General features: G+C 42.4%; 1 protein-coding gene across 2 annotated transcripts; it reads right to left on the bottom strand.

The window, feature by feature from the left end:
• Window positions 1-2,747: 2,747 nt before the first annotated feature.
• Window positions 2,748-11,503, bottom strand: PPP1R15B (protein phosphatase 1 regulatory subunit 15B). Of its 2 annotated transcripts, XM_030813159.1 has the most exons (3): window positions 9,407-10,872; window positions 8,820-8,915; window positions 5,582-5,667 (listed from the first exon to the last, which is right to left on the bottom strand). In XM_030813159.1, the coding sequence occupies exons 1-2, from the start codon at window positions 10,737-10,739 to the stop codon at window positions 8,887-8,889; spliced, it is 1,362 nt and encodes a 453-aa protein (XP_030669019.1). In that variant the 5' UTR covers window positions 10,740-10,872; the 3' UTR covers window positions 5,582-5,667; window positions 8,820-8,886. The 2 variants fall into 2 exon arrangements, with proteins under 2 accessions (XP_030669018.1, XP_030669019.1); XM_030813158.1 differs by having other exon boundaries at window positions 2,748-5,667; window positions 8,820-11,503.
• Window positions 11,504-16,808: the final 5,305 nt, after the last annotated feature.

Here is a 16,808-nt window from a genome sequence, read left to right as displayed (position 1 = left end):
GCTGAGATTATAGGCATAAGCCACCACCCCTGGCCAATCCAATCTTAAGTATAAATATTTACCCAACATTTTAGTGGGAAAATGTGCAATGAGCTCTGTAGAAGTCAAGAACTGTGTGAGGTCCTTTCTTCTTGCATCTATGGCAATTCTGCTCTTCTTTTGCTATTAAATTCTTCATCCTTCTTCTTGGTAAGGATCTATAAAACAGTAGTGAAAATAGTCAGCAAATAAAGGCAGGAGGAAACAGAAAGGGTATTACTGAGATAAAGGGGGAAGTGTAAAAGATTAAAAGAACAAAACCTGAAAAATTGTTCCAAAGCTGCTTCCCTTGTAGTACAGCTCTCCAGGCCTTGCGGCTCTCAGACTCATTAGACCTCTAGGGTATCCTCCCCATGGGTCAAGCAACCTACTTTCCACAAACCTAGCTTCCCCTGTCTCTCTCTGAGTCTGCCAGTGGTGAAACACTGATGTAACTCAAATTGCTTACATGGTAATACATAACCCCTACTCTCAACCGCCTTCTCCATTCCATGTGCAGAACAAGTTAGTTCTCTTTAAATTCCCTGATGTCAAACCTGCCACTGAAACATATTGGTTGAAAGCATCATAGGTCCTGCTTGATAAATCCTCAAAGTCAGCAGGGTTAGAAGAGATTTACGTATCCTCTTAATGATACCGATTATTATAGATCTCAATAGCATGCTGCCAACACAGACTTAAGTCTCGCTGGAGCACATCCAGGAAGGAAAAGATTGGTGTTTTGTGTTGATCACAAAACATTCAACTAAGTTCATACGGAAAGATTCCAAATAGCTAACATGCGTATCATTAAATAACTCTCAAAACCTCTTTTTACAGATAAAAAGAAATTAAGTCTCTCAGCTCAGAAAGGCACCCTGGGAAGCAATATTTTTTAATGTACCAAAAATGTCTTTGTAGATCTCTGTATTAGATGCTTTTATAAACAACGTGCATTGTTATGAGAAAAAAATGAAAATTTCCCATTTTTGTTTTAAAAAGGTACAGAGAATAGAGTCCAAATGAAGTCTCCAAATGAGAATATGCCAGAGAACACCAAATTCCCAAATCTGAGTAACTATCTAAATTTCTGAGGTCCCAGCCTGGACAACATGGCAAAACCCCATCTGTACAAAAAACAGAAAAATTAGCTGAGTGTGGTGGTGTGCACCTGGAGTCCCAGCTACTCAGAAGGCTGAGGTGGGAGAATCGCTTGAGCCTGGGAGGTTGAGGCTGTTGAGGCTACAGTGAGCCAAGATCGCACCAATATACTGCAGCCTGGAGGACAGAGCAAGACCCTGTCTCAAAAAAACAAGAAATTCTGAGGTCAACAATTAAATATTTGCTTTTAACTTTCTACTAAAGTACAAAAGAAAAATAACACAATTTCCATAAAATATCAGGATAAGCATAGCAACAAATCTGGCTTAATGTAAATGTAGCCATTTTCACATATATTACTGGGGAATGGCAGACATGCTTCAATTAACCCCAAGATAGAAATAAAATTATAACCCGGGGATGTCCATTCAGTTTGTACTAAATATTATATAACTGCAACTAAATGTTAGTTTCTTTCCTTCCAGTTCAGCAATATATCTTAATAACTTTTCTTCATTATCCTTTCATCTTGAAAGTGCCTGAATTAAGAATGCTATTATTCTTTAATGCATTAATAGGGTTGCCATAACCCAAATGCTTTTTCAGAGTAAAAATTTTTTTCTGATAACATTCTTTTGTGACAGTCTCAATGATCCATTATCTAGTATTAAAGCATGATTCCATCTGACTTTATTTTTTGAGAGAGTCTATCACCCAGGCTGGAGTACAATGGTGTAATCACAGCTCACTGCAGGCTTGAACTTCTGTGCTCAAGCAACCCTCCTGTCTCAGCCTCCCAAGTAACTGGGTCTATAGGATAAGACCACAGGTGTGCACCACCATGGGCCAGTTTTTGTTTTTGGTTTTTTTTGTAGAGGAAAGTGTCTCACTATGTTGCTCAGGCTGGTCTTGAACTCCAAGCCTCAAACAATCCTCCCACCTCAGCCTCCCAAAGTGCTGGAATTACAGGCGTGAGCCACGATACCTGGCCCACTTTTGTAAATGAGAGATCTTCATGATTTTACAATACCATGATTATCGTGATTAATAACGCACAAAATAGCCAGGCGCGGTGGCTCACGCCTGTAATCCCAGCACTTTGGGAGGCCGAGGCGGGCGGGTCACGAGGTCAGGAGATCGAGACCAACCTGGCCAACATGATAAAACCCCATCTCTACCAAAAATAGAAAATTCAGCCAGGCATGGTGACAGGTGCCTGTAATCCAAGCTACTCGGGAGGCTGAGGCAGGAAGGTGGAGGTTGCAGTGAGCTGAGATCGTGCCACTTCAATGCAGCCTGGGTGACAGAGGCTCCGTCTCAAAAAAAAATAATAACAATGCACAAAACAGAGATTTCCCTGCTACTTAAGCACTAGGCTAAGCCCAGCATCTGAATGTTATTGCTTCTGTGAATACCCAGTTTATTTTAATTTTCTTTGCAGCAGATCTGAAAAGCTAGGGTCAATTTCAGAATCAAATCTTCAGTTTCTTAGAAGGGCCTCTCATAATACTGCAAGAACCAAATTCTTCTATTACTAAAATGTTGTTTGCAATTATACTAATCTTGCTTAGTAATTCCAAAACCATTGTAAAATACTATGATACATATAATATAAAGTTGAACCAAAATATCACTTAACATTTAATAATTGCAAATATATTTATTACAATTTACAGATTAGTTATGTTATATACATAATATAATTTTAACTATAAAATCCCAACTAGTTACATTTAAATTATTGATCTGTAGAAGCCAATTTAGAGTCTTCTAGTCCCCTAACTTTACCTTCCTTAAATTATACAAAAATAAAATCTGATAGTTTTGATTTCAAGTTAAAGATGAAGAGGTGTTACATTTCATCACTCAGAAATGGAACTTTACCTGTCTGTACAAAGCCTTTTTACATGCTACATTGACACTTAAAGCACCATTAACAAGACTTTAAATGTATAAAATGTTTAATTAAAACCTCCAAACATTCTCTTTAAGATTATGGGGGTTTAACTTTGTTCTAACTAGAATTGGGATGAAACAAGAATTTTGCTTTTTTTCTCCTTCAGTCCAACTTTAAAATAGTCCTTTCTGTCCTTCTTGTCACCTTCTGATTCTTCCAAGGAGGCTAGTATATGGAAGAACTCTTAATCAAGCTTTCACTCATTTGGTAGTGAGGTTAGAATCCCATGGGGAACAATTTTCCAAAATCCAATGAAAGATGTCTCATTATTTTCAAATACACAGAGGTGCTAGGTTTAAGAAACAGGAAACACAACCTAAGTCTCGGAAATAAAATGTTTCAGCCTGGTTTTAAAAGAATGCCTGTATGTTGTCAAAAGGCTTTTTTTTCAAGGCAAATGATGCCTGCTTTCCAACCGACATCGCTGTTGCTTGAAACTAGCCTGTTTTCATGTTGTTAGACCATCCTGTAAATGTGCTCCCTATGATTACCTAAAGTGGAGGTGCACAAAACACACAGAATCCCAGCACTTTGGGAGGCCGAGGCGGGCGGATCACGAGGTCAGCAGTTCAAGACCAGTCTGGCCAACATAGCGAAACCCCGTCTCTACTAAAAATACACAAAAAATTAGCCAGGCGTGGTGGTGTGCGCCTGTAATCCCAGCTACTTGGGAGGCTGAGGCAGGAGGCAGAGGTTGCAGTGAGCCGATATCGCACCACTGCACTCCAGGCTGGGCGACAGAACAAGACTCTGTCTCAAAAAAAAACAAAAACAAAAACAAAAAACACACAGAATAAGGGCTCTGCAAAAATGTGACCAGCTTTTATAGTGTTGCATTCTCAATGTGTTTAATTATGAATATATAAACAGTGGAAGCAGTTCTTAGAACCGGATAGAAATAAAATAATGACCAGGTAGAGTGTAAACTGAGGTAGTAACCCTGTAAGCACTTCTGATGAAAAATTCATCCCCACACTTAAATAAGTTCAAAACTAAGAGGTCACCTATTCTACTTATGTTTTCCATTACCTGTGACAGGAAGCACACAGAATGAAAGCAGACCACTGAAGGGTTAACAACCCCTCAACCTAACTTATGTGTACCTTGTAAAGCTAAACAAATAAACCAAACACAGTCAATGCAAAGACTTCAATTCAAAGTAAGCTTTGGGCTAAATATATTAAAACTTTCCAGTCATTAATCTGTACTTCTGTCCTTTCCTGAAAGTAAAGGCCTTGCCATTACTTCTCTCATTATTAAATAGTAGGACACAATAAATCTGGATATTGACTGAAGTTTATATTTTACATTTCAAACGTGAAACTTCAGAACTGCCCATTTCCAATTTTACAGTGGGATCCTGACAGGTTTTAAAAGTGACAGTGCTGAGGCATGTTATTCATTAACACTGGTTTTCTGTTAAGAACATATACACCAAAACCAAATTGCTCTGAGATGTCTCCTATTTTCTTTCTAGGAAATTTCTAGGCTTTTAAGTTTAAAAAATAAAGGATTATGATGTAATTATTACTTTCCAGAGTGTTTTGCAGTAACTTCAACCTGTTAAGAGATACAAAGAACTATATTAAACTGGGAACTACAATAACATATACAGAACCCTCTCCAAAGAAGTTTGTAAAGAAATTAAATACATTAGATGTTAAAATTTGGTAGAAAGATGCAGCTTTCTCAAAGTAGTAAAGTACTGCACATTCGGGTTTTGTGGAAGTCCTTGGAAATATCCTAGGTAGAACTTAATGTAGAAATAAAAAGGCTACCACATATTTTCAATCCAAGTCATTTTTACAAGAAAAAAAAAGTGACACAAAATAATGTACTTTAAGTTGGTAGCATAAACAAGGTTATTTTTTAGCCTAACATAGACAAGCCAAATCATTGAAATAAAAAAAATGTAGAAAAACATAAAAGCCCATTAACTTCTGAATTTTGGGAAAGAAACAAGAGCCCAAAGTTTTCAGATAGGCACACATAATTTAGATTAGAAATGAAAATGGGCTTTAAGCCCTATAAATATTGTTTCCAAGAAAATAATTTTTGAAAGTGCAAAATGACAACTCAAAAAGGTCCCCTTTTCACCTCATGCAAGCAAAGGACATTTAAAAGCACATCCAACTAAATCAAAAAAGGGAGGACTAGAAATCACACTAGTTCATCCTTCATTATCAGGGCTGGCTTCAAACCTGAATGTTTGAGTGGGATACGTTGCAAAAAAAAAAAAAAAAATTAAACTAGATCCAAGTTACATTTCCTCTAAAAAAAAAAAAGTCAAAGGACAGCTGCCAAGATTTGTTTTTAAAAGACACCTCTCAGGTAAGAGGTAGTGTATGCTAGGACTACAGGCTGCCGACTCAGCATTGCTTGAAAACATTAAGTCCTTTGAAGCATGTTCCCTGGAGTCTATTAAACATTCTTTCTCTGTGCTCAAATGTCAAGCAATATCCAATAGCATCTTCTGTTTCTTGAATTCGTTTCTGGAACCTGCATCCATCCCTTGCAAATTCTTCCCATGGTCCTTTGCGATCCTCATCACCACTTATATAATACTCAGTAACTTCTTCAAGGAAGGTTACCTACAAAAACAAAGACTAATTTTAATAACTCTCTAGGATCTTACAATTAGCATTGAGGTCAATAACCCTTTATGCTACCAATTCTTTCAGAATATTCCCAACTAAGAATAACATATTATTCTTAGGAATATTTGGTCCCAGCTATATTTGAAGTTAAAAAAAAAAGTTCTGTCACACCTGTAATCCCAGCACTTTGGGACGCGGAAGCAGGCGGATCACCTGAGGTCAGGAGTTCAAGACCAGCCTGACCAACGTGGCGAAACCCTGTCTCTATTAAAAATACGAAAAAATTAGCCAGGCGTGGTGGCACATGCCTGTAACCCCAGCTATGCTGGAGGCTGAGGTAGGAGAACAGTTTGAACCTGGGAGGTGGAGGTTGCAGTGAGCCAAGATTGCGCCACTACGCTCCAGCCTGGGCAACAAGAACGAAACTCTGTCTCAAAAAAAGTTCTGATTAGATGGCATTTGGATAAAACAGTGAACAAATGTCACCTAAATATTTCATATAGAGATATATATCTTTCATCTATATATATTTCATTTATATATATCTGCATAATACACACACACAGTCGTCTGCCCCCCCCATCCTCCACCAGCCCTTGGCTTTTGGTGTTAATAAAATGAATCCAGATAGAGAGTTGAATTTTTCATGCTGTTATTAACCCCTGCTATTTCTTAATCCTTAGGGAAATACAGTTCTGTGATATTTTTCCCTCAAAATGACAAGCAAAATATTTCTGAAAATAACCACTATATCCCTGGAAATCACTGTTTTTATCATTGCATAAAGGCTTTAACAATATTCTTGCTTACTTCTTTTTCCTTTTAAAAAATTTTATCACTTTCCAACTTTTAAATCAACATGTAGTACTATTTTTGTATCATTACTTTGGCAATAACAATACAGAAGAGAAAAAGTTACTTAGTAAACAAAATACAGCAAAATTAGTACTTTTAAAGTTGTGTTACTCTAAGAAACTTTGTAGTTAAGATTTTAAAAACTTTTGTGTTCAATATGCTATCACTATATATGAAATTGTGATTCTAATATACATAATGTCATGTAATGAGTGACAATCCCTACTCATTACTAATCACTACTTAATTTCTAATGAAGTTTCTTTCTAAGATATCAAACTCCAAAAGTAAATACTTGCTTTCAAGTATGTTTAATAGTTACATCAGCTAACCCCACTGTGGCCTATACTTTCGTTCCCTTTACATCAGGCCAAGGGATGCCCCTGAGGACAATTAGCAGGTATGTAACACCTTACTAGTTATTGCATTCTACTCTTGAATACTACTCATTCATTGTGTCATTAAGATAAATAATAAAAACGTACAGTGTTTACCATATACCAGGCTTTTTTCAAAGAGCTTTACATTTTTATCTCATTTAATCCTCACATGAACCCTATGAGGTATGCACTATTATCATCCCCATTATACAGATAAGAAAACAGAGGTAGAAGGGTTTTTTAGACTCACTGTCCATCATCCTATATACTCCATATATTCCATACACCATACTCCATATATACCAATGGCAGGTAGTCCAAGGCTGTCAAATAATTCTATCATATTCAGACATAATCATTTATAAATTCTGCTTCTAGTTCATAGCCAATAGTATCATCTACTCCACTCATTTCATTTTACTCAATGAGCAAGCTAAAATAAGACATGAGACTGGCCTGAGGTCTCTCAATAAGAGCTAGCATTTAAAGGCAAGGCAATAAATTCTGAGTTTTATTTACTTGTCTCATTTAAATCTTGCAATAATTTGTACAATAGATATTATTATTTTTTCCATCAAGTAAGAGTGAATTGAGGCCATGAGAGTCAAGTAACTTCCCAGGTCTGGCTGCCTTCCAAATCTCTGCGCCCTAACCACTGGTGAGTAGAGAACACGGGGCTCCAGCTGCCAAGTGCTCATTCCATTGCCCCACTTTGTTTCTTACCTATTCATTCTAAATAGGTCATTTGTCAGGGGCCCCTTAAAAGGACAGAGAGATGGCATTTACAAAGTGTGAACTAAAATTTAATTTTTAACATGACTTATTCTGCCCTAAAGGTAAGACGTAAGATTATCACCATTTTGAGACATTTTCTACCCAGGAATAATTTCAAAGTAGTAAGCTGGTCATTTGGAGCCAAAAGATTATGGTACTGTCCATTTGAAACGCCCCAGTGCGGCAGAATCTCAGGTCAATAATAACTCACCCACTATCTTCTCTCTCCAAGTAACGGTATAGGAAACTAAAAAAACTTTCCCTCTACAATAATAGACACCTTTCAGTTTGGGGAGAGTTCAATTAATAACTTTAGTTGAATCAACTATAAAGAAAAACCAACTCTAAAGACTCCCAAAATAAGGTTAACCTGACAATGTAATGAAAGCGTAAAACGCTGCATGAAGTTTTCAGACTAGCCTGGGAACAGGAAGCAACTAGTCAAGATAAACCAAGTAAGTGGCCATCACTGTTTATTATTAATATTAACCTGTAGCTGACCACTGATAACTAGCATTGCATTCCTAAGAAAAGGCAATACCATTTCCTGTATTGGCTTTGACTTTCAATTAAAACCATGTAATGTCAAAACCACTGAAATTACTATTCTCTTTCATGGCAAATTGGACCAGATAAATCTGACTTGCTACTTCATATCATCATCCCTTTGGGTTGTAATGTACAGGAATGAAGACACTCTTCTTATATGCAAACAAAATATTAAGTATTTGCAAACAACATACATTTAAAATCATTTTAAAACTCTATGGCTGTAACAGGACCTTTTCAATCCTAGAAAAATTAAATCGTGTACACACAAAGTTTATAGTCCGTTAAAAAGTGTGAGAAGTTGAAGCTTGTAAGGAAACAGTCCAGAACTACCAACCCAAATAAAAATGGCACTTTCCTGCTAACATCTACACACTGGTATGTTCGTTTTGGACAGCAACAATGTGCACTGGGGCGGGGGGTGAGGGACAGGAGAAGGGTCATTTACATATTTCTCAATCCAAGCATATGAATTGAGGCCTTCCTCAAAAACACATGCACTCCTAAGCCTCCAAAGTCATGCTGCTATATTTAACCATATAAAAACAGTCAGAACATATCAGGCATGTTAAAAGACAAGAAACAAACCTTTTTTCTTTTGACATGTGTGTGTCTTCCTCCAGAAAGAACGTCACGCTGTACCGAGTCTGGACATTCACTTTCTTGGCTCCCCAACAGCTGCACCTTACAAGAAAGTAAGGTGTGACACTCAGAAATGGCCACAATGGACTCAGATGGGGTCTTTGAGTCAGGACAGCCTTTCCCATTTTCCCCTGATGTTTGAAAAGGAGCCTTAAAATTTAAAGGGTTGTAGGGATCATCAGAATTACAGAAAGAGTTCCACAGTTTGAGACTCTCTGCTTCATCTGCACTACATTCCCAGTCATCTTCCTCCCCAGAACTATGCTCAGGGGTTTCAGGAAGGCTTCCAGACTGGGAGGAATTCTCTAGATCAGACTTGCCAGACAAATCCTTCTCTGAATCAGAAGGCTCTTCAGGAACAATTCTGGCAGCAGTCTGAATTGTTGCTGTAAAGTTCTGGGGATTATAAGGATCTACACTGCAGAAAGAGTTCCAAAGGTGAAGCCCTTCAGGGTCTTGTTCAAGGTCTGAGTCTGACAGTGAGCTATCGCTATCAAAACCATCATCCTCAGCTTCCTCATCCCAATCCTCACCTTCTGGATCAGAACTTGTTTCCAGGTCACTGGATGCACCTCCCAAAATATAATCTATCAGCTTGTTACTACAAGCTGGTCTGGCAGAAATGGGAAGGTCATCTTCTAGGTATGAGTAATCAACTACACTTATTCGGCCCTCTCCAGGCTCCTTTTCCATAGGTTTCTCACCAGATGGACAGCTCTCAGAAATGCTCTCCTCTTCCAAAGCAAGTGGAAACTCTGTACTTAATAATTCTATTTTTTCTTCAGTGGATTCCTGGGTGTTTCCAGGAATGTCTCCATCAGCAGGAACAAACTGTGTTGGGTTATCCCTGCAGTGTTTCGGATCCATCCGGAGAAGGCTGTGTTCCTCCTCTAGGCTGTGGTAGCCATTATCCTGGTCAGGGGTGGGTAACTCTTGCCCTTTGCTAGCCTGCTGAAGGAATTCCAGCCGTTTCATGCGAAGACGGTGAATTTCCGGTAGGCCTTCCGTAGAAGGAGGTGGACATCCCTGCCACCAGGCCGGAGTGAGTTCTGCACTCAGCGGCTGGGGATGACAATGGTCCTCTCTCAGGCAGCTGCTCTCTGGGGTTAGAGTCTGGAAGCCGACTAGCTCGCCATTTCCATCACTGTTCTGATAGCTGACTTCTAGCCTAGGAAGGCAGTCCAGGTAGGAAGGGTTCAGCAAACAGGATACCACATTGAAATTGTCTATGCGTTGAATGTTTAGAGGCCCAGAGGGCGAAGAGCCAAGTTCCCGGTTAGAGTACAGACGGGATTGAAGGCTACTGGGCAACAGCCCCACTCCCCACAGCTGCTGCTCTAAGAGAAAAGCGTGTGCTGCAGGGTCCAAAGCACTTCCCTGGGCCTTAAGCTCCAATTTTAAGTCTGGGGGCGAGCATTGCCGGTGGATCCCCTCCTCTAGCCAATCAAGGGAAATAGTGGCCGAGGGGTCTGAGGAGTCGAGCTGCAGCGAACTCAAAGATTTCTGCGCTGTGGGCGCGGCTGGTTTCTCCCGTCCCTTCAGGGCTCTCAGGACGCTGTAGACTCCAGCAAAATCTAGCCATCTGGTCGGAAACATTCCACCGAAAAGTTGGCTCCAAATCAGCACCTTCTGAAGCAATCCGGGGAGCGGCGCAAGGAGCTGGGAGAGCAGCTTCGTCCAGTAATTGACCCGAGTCTCGGGCTGAGCAGAGGAAAGCAGTGTGGGGTTCCCGGAGTTTTCCGGGGCAAGAGGCGTCGGGAACTTAGAAGAGCCTGCTTGCGATCGCCGAGGGAAAAAGGGTAGCCAGAACCGGAAGCCCGCCCGAAGGCCAAGCCGTTTCCGCGATCCGCCTATCCCCGGCTCCATCTCCTTTTTCTTGGCAGTCTCTCAGGTAGGGCCGCGGCGCTCAGCGGCTGGAGGTCGACGGGATTCGGAGGAAGCCTACAGAGTCTCGGCCTTGCCCAGCGGTGGCGTCGGTGCTCCAGGCCTATCTTCGAGCCAGCAGAAAAGCCACAGAGGGCAGCGGATGCGGCAGCGGGCGGCAGAACACAGGGAGGAACAGCCCGCGCAATAGGAGGCGACTGATGCGACTTCCATCCTGGCGGGGAAGGAGGTTCCCTAGTCGGCTCGACGCTTCAACACCATGGATAGGAGTGCCCCCACGGCCTCGGCGATGGTTTTCCGAGTGACAGAGGGTTGAAAAGCCCCTGAGCAACGCGATACCGGAAGGACTGAGTAGGCCGGCTGCTGTGGTGGAAACGAAGCCCAAAATGGCCGCAGGGCCCGCGCGCCGGCAGGACACCCCCCCAGCCGCCGGAAGAGACGCAGGACTACGCCGCTAGCGCCGTGCCGCCCAACGTCACTCGCAAAGCCCCCGGGGGGTGGGCCTTTCCGCCCACTTCCGTGTGGCCGCCGATCGGTCTCGCCAGATTTCCCTGTCGGCTTCCTTACTCGAGGTAGAGCCGCACGGCAGCGTGAGGTTGCATCAGCCGGGGGAATGCACGCATGCGCAGTCGTTTCTGTGTGGTCTCCTAGGAGACCGCCTCAACAGCCCTCTAGGTTAAAGGTCTTGGGGAGGGAAGGGGTTTTCAAAATAACCCGAGAATTTCCCGGAGGCGTTTTGATGGCCTAATACACACTGACGTGTGTACAGTCATCCCCTCTCATGAAATAGGGATTCGTTCCAGGACCCCGAAGACACCAGAATGCGCAGATGGTCAAGTCCCTTATGTAAAATGGTGTAGTGTTTGCATATAATCTGCATACACCTTCCCAGTTATTTAAATCATCCCCTAGATTAAGTATAATACCTAATACAATGCAAGTGCCATGGAACTAGTTGTTATACTGTATTTATTTGTATTATGTTTTATTATTTTTCCCAAATATTTTCAATCCATGGAAGGTTGAATGCCCCCCGGGCCAACTGTAGGGTTATCGTAGTCTTAGATTTTTATTATTTATTTGAGACAGGGTCTAGCTCTGTCGCCCAGGCTGGAGTGCAGTGGTGCGATCTCGGCTCACTGCAGCCTCAACCTCCTGGGCTCCAGTGAGCCTCCCACCTCAGCCTCCCGAAGAGCTGGGGCTACAGGCTCGCACCACCACGCCCGACTAATTTTTTTTTTTTTTTTTTTTTTTTTTTTTTTTTGAGACGGAGTCCCACTCTGTCGCCAGGCTGGAGTGCAGTGGCGCGATCTCGGCTCACTGCAACCTCCACCTCCCAGGTTCAAACGATTCCCCTGCCCCAGCCTCCCGAGCAGCTGGTACTACAGGCGTGTGCCACCACGCCCAGTTAATTTTTTGTATTTTTAGTAGAGACAGGGTTTCACCATGTTGGCTAGGATGGTCTCGATCTACTGACCTTGTGATCCACCCGCCTTGGCCTCCCAAAGTGCTGGGATTACAGGCGTGAGCCACCGCGCTCGGCCAATTTTTGCATAGTTTTGTAGAGACAGGGTTTCGTCGTGTTGCCCAGGTTGGTTTCAAACTTAGTTCAAGTGACCTGCCCGCCTCGGCTTCCTAAAGTGCTGGGGTTACAGGCGTAAGCCACCGCGCCCAGCCTGACAGATATTTCAGGGTTCTCCTATTGTTGAGTACTATGTAGACCATCAACCTGAGATCTTATGTAAAAGTTGGGCAGTGCTGCGTACATACGTGTCTGGTATGTACATATTCAATTCATATTTATTAACACTTCCTTAGCAACCAGAACCACAGAATACAACAGCCAAAAAGGAAACATGGACCACTATCCTTTGAAAAAAAATTGGCTGGTAATTTTAATTGCTGTATTTGATTATCTCTTGTGAGTTTGGTCTTAGTTCATTTCTTTATTTCTGCTAAAACTTTGTAATAGATACCCCTGAAGTCAAGTACCAATTACAGAGGGAGGGTGGCAGTTATGAGCACTAGGGACAGCAGAAAAATCTTTAGGGAGCTGGGAGGAGACCAGCAGCTCCTCCTGCCTTACTGGGCCTGTTCAAGGAACAACCACTTCTTTTTTTCTTTTTTGAGACGAGTCTCGCTCTGTTGCCCAGTGTATAGCGCAGTGGTGTGATCTCCGCTCACTGCAACCTCCATCTTCCTGGGTTCAAACTATTGTCCTGCCTCAGCCTCCCTAGTAGCTAGGACTACAGGCACATGCCACCACTCCTGGCTCATTTTTGTATTTTTAGTAGAGACGGAGTTTCACCATGTTAGCCAGGATGGTCTCGATTTCCTGACCTCGTGATCCACCTGCCTCGGCCTCCCAAAGTGTTGGGATTACAGGCGTGAGCCACCACACCCGGCACAACCACTTCTTTCTAGGAAGCCAAGAGGACCTCAGTTTCTGTTGTTTACCCTGTATTATTATTCATACCTCTGGAAAATCTCAATCCTATGGACTTCAGAAAAATGTATTAATAATAGAGGTCAGTTTCATAATAGAGATCCAAGCAGGCAAATTTGTTACCAGAAGCCTGTTTCTTGTAAAGTGAGGCTAGTAATTCCTCTTTCAATGGATTGGTAAAACTAAGTTTTCTCAGTGCCTAGCCTAGACAGAGTAGGAGCACAAAGATCAGCTAATATTGTTGTGTGGTTCTGCTTTACAGTCTTCAGTTGTTTCCTCATTGCCTGCAGAATAAAGGCTCTATTCAGCCTGCCCTCCCACTGTACTCTTCCAGCCTCCTCTGTCACTTGTCTTCATGCATGTTATATTCTAGGAACATTGGACTTACCTGTACTCCTTGTTTCCTGCCTTTACTCATGCTGTTTCTCAGCCAAGAAAAGCTTCACCTTTCCTGTTATAGACCTACTCATCCTTCAAGATCCAATTCAAATGTCAGCTTCTCCTTGAAGCCTTCGTTGACCTTTCCAGCCAGAATTAATGGATCCCTCACAGCACTTACATTATTCCGCTCTATTAGAGCACTTAACACATTGCATTACATATACCTGTAAGTGTTCTCTCTTGCTGGTCCCTGAACTCCTTGAGGGCTGTATCCAACTATCTAGAAAAGTGGTTCCCAAAGTATGGTCTGGGCACCCCTGGGGATCCTGCTTTGAAACCCTTTCAGAGGGTCCTTAAGGCCAAAAATATTTCCATAATAATTCTAAGCTTTTTTAACTCTCATTTCCTCATGTATGTACAGTGAAGTCTTATGGAAGATACATGGTGTGTGAACTGTCAACAGAATGAATGCAAAAGCAGATAGATATGAGATTCTAGCTGTTTTATATTAAGCCAGATACTAAAGACATTTGGAAAAAATGTAAGACAATGCCACTTTTCTCACTAAGCTTTTTATGTTGTGAAAAATAATTGAACCAGCCTGGGCAACATGGCAAAACCCTGTCTCTACAAAACATACAAAATTAGCCAGGCATGACAGTGCACGCCTGTGGTCCCAGCTACTCAGGAGGCTGAGGTGGGAGGATTGCTCGAGCCTGGGAGGCAGAGGTTGAAGTGAGCCAAGATTGTGCCACTGCACTCCAGCCTGGGCAACAGAGTAAGATCCTGCCTCAAAAAAAAAAAATTAACATGTAATTGGTTATTTTTAAATGAATTTTAAAATTTCATTGTATTTTTCATTAAAGACAGGGTTTCATATGTTGCCCAGGCTGGACTGCAGTGGGTATTCACAGGGCAATCACAGCACACTATGGCCTTGAACTCCTGGGCTCAAGCAATCCTCCTGCTTCAGCCTCCCAAGTAGCTGGAACTACAGGTGCACACCACCACACCCAGCCTAAATGAACATTTTTCAGTTCCTCGGTCTTGAATTCATAAATAGGAAATATTGATAGCTATAAACCACATAAAGCCATAAAGATAGTTATTTGGGGTCCTTAGTAATTTTTTTTTGAGACAGGATCTTGCTGTATTGCCCAGGCTGGAGCGCAGTGGTGCAGTCACGGCTCACTGCACCCTTGATCTCCCAGGCTCAAGCAATCCTCCCACCTCAGCCTCCCAAGTTGTTGGCATGGCAGGTGTGTACCACCACACCTGTTTTTTTTTATTATTATTATATTTTTGAGATGGAGTCTTGCTCTGTTGCCTATGCTGAAGTGCAGTGGTGCATTCTCAGCTCACTGCAACCTCCACCTCCTAGGTTAAAGTGATTCTCCTGCCTCTGCCTCCCAAGTAGCTGGGATTACAGGCACCCACCACCATGCGCGGCCAATTTTTCTATTTTTTTAATAGAGACGGTTTCACCAGGTTGGCCAAGTTGGGATTTTTTTTCTTTTTAGTAGAGATGAGGTTTTGCTATGTGGCCCAGGCTGGTCTCAAACTCCTGAGCTCAAGCAATTTGCCTGCCTCAGCCTCCCAAAGTGCAGGGATTACAGACATGAGCCAGCACACCTGGCTGGGGCCCTCAATAATTTTTAAGAGTATAAACTTTTTCCTGAGACCAAAAAGTTTAAGAACCACTGAGGTAGTATGTTGACTGGTACATAATAGGCATCCAATAAATGTTTGTTGAATGAACGGAAGAGTAATAATACTTTAAAATAATGTCGTTTTCCTTAAGACCAAGCCTCTTGCATTCCACTGTCAACTTTGTCACTGACTGACACCACATACCCCTGAAAACAATTTCTTAAAACTTTCTTGAATGGAACTCCCCTTCCCTATGTAGTCATTGGATATATAATTTTTATTCTTCCTTATGTTAGAAGTTCTAGAGAGGGAAAATGCAATCATAAAGTATTTGGGCTAGGCACGGTGGCTCACGCCTGTAATCCTAGCACTTGGGAGGTAGGTCAATTGCTTGAGCCCAAGAGTTCAAGACCAGCCTGAGCAACATATGGCAAAACCCGGTCTCTACAAAAAATTCACCAGGTGTGGTGGTGTGCACCTGTGTTCCCAGCCACTCAGGAGGTTGAGGTGGGAGGATCACTAGAGCCCAGGAAGTTGAGGCTGCAGTGAGCTGAGAACATGCCACCACACTCCAGTCTGGGTGACAGAGTGAGACCCTGTCTTGAAAGAAAAAGGGATGGAAGGAAAGAAAAGAAAGAGGGAGAGAGGGAAGGAAGGAAGGAAAGAAAGAGAAGAAAGGAAAGAAAAGGAAGAAGGAAAGGAAAAAGGAAGGAAGAATGGAAGGAAGGGAGGGAAGGGAAGGAAGGAAAGAAGGGAGAGAGGGAGGGAAAGAAAGGAAAGGAAGAAGGAAAGGAAGAAGGGAGGGAGGAGAGAGGGAAAGAAAGAGGAAGAAAAAAAGAAGGAAAAAGGAAGGAAGGAGAAAGGGAGGGAGGGAGGGAAAAGGAAGGAAGAAAGGAAAGAAGAAAAGGAAGAACAGAAGGAGGGAGGGAGGGGAGGGAAGGGGAGGGGAGGGAAGTGGAGGAAGAGGAGGGGGAAGGGAGTGCTGGGGGGAGGGGAGAGAGAAGGAAGGAAGGGAGGGAAAAGAAAGAAAGAACCTGAGCAACAGTCTACAAAAGTTTATGAAAAAAAAAGTTTAAAAAATTAAAATATTTGAGAGCTGCCTCTGAGAATATGTGACTTTGCCTTGTTCGTCTCAGCTGGAAAAGTGTGACTCAGCCTTCCCAAGCCTGCTAGAGGGCAGAGGGAGGCCAGATCTGTACACAGAGATAACATGTTGCCAAGGCTGTGTGCAAGCTGGTGAAGACAAAAAGTCCTTCCATTGGCAAGCTGACTGGCACTTTGGCTGGAGAAAATTAAAACCTCAGTTAATTCTGTTTATTTTAAAAGACTTTGCCAGCCTGAGGTAAAGGGTATATGGCTCTTGATTTTTTCAGAGTCACCACCAGCTCCAAAATCTGACATCCCAGTATCTCCCACTCTGGTTGCCGCCTCCTACCAATCCACACTGCCCTGATATCCCTATTCAGCTGCCGGTCAACCCCCCAGAGACCACAAACCATTGCTCTTACCACTTTTTGTGATCCATCACACTCTTCATTTCCCTCCTTACTCAGCATGAATTTCCATGATCCAGT

Source organism: Nomascus leucogenys, chromosome 5 (genome assembly GCF_006542625.1).
Source record: "Nomascus leucogenys isolate Asia chromosome 5, Asia_NLE_v1, whole genome shotgun sequence".
NCBI lineage: Eukaryota > Metazoa > Chordata > Mammalia > Primates > Hylobatidae > Nomascus > Nomascus leucogenys.
This window is presented reverse-complemented; position numbering and strand designations above follow the sequence as displayed.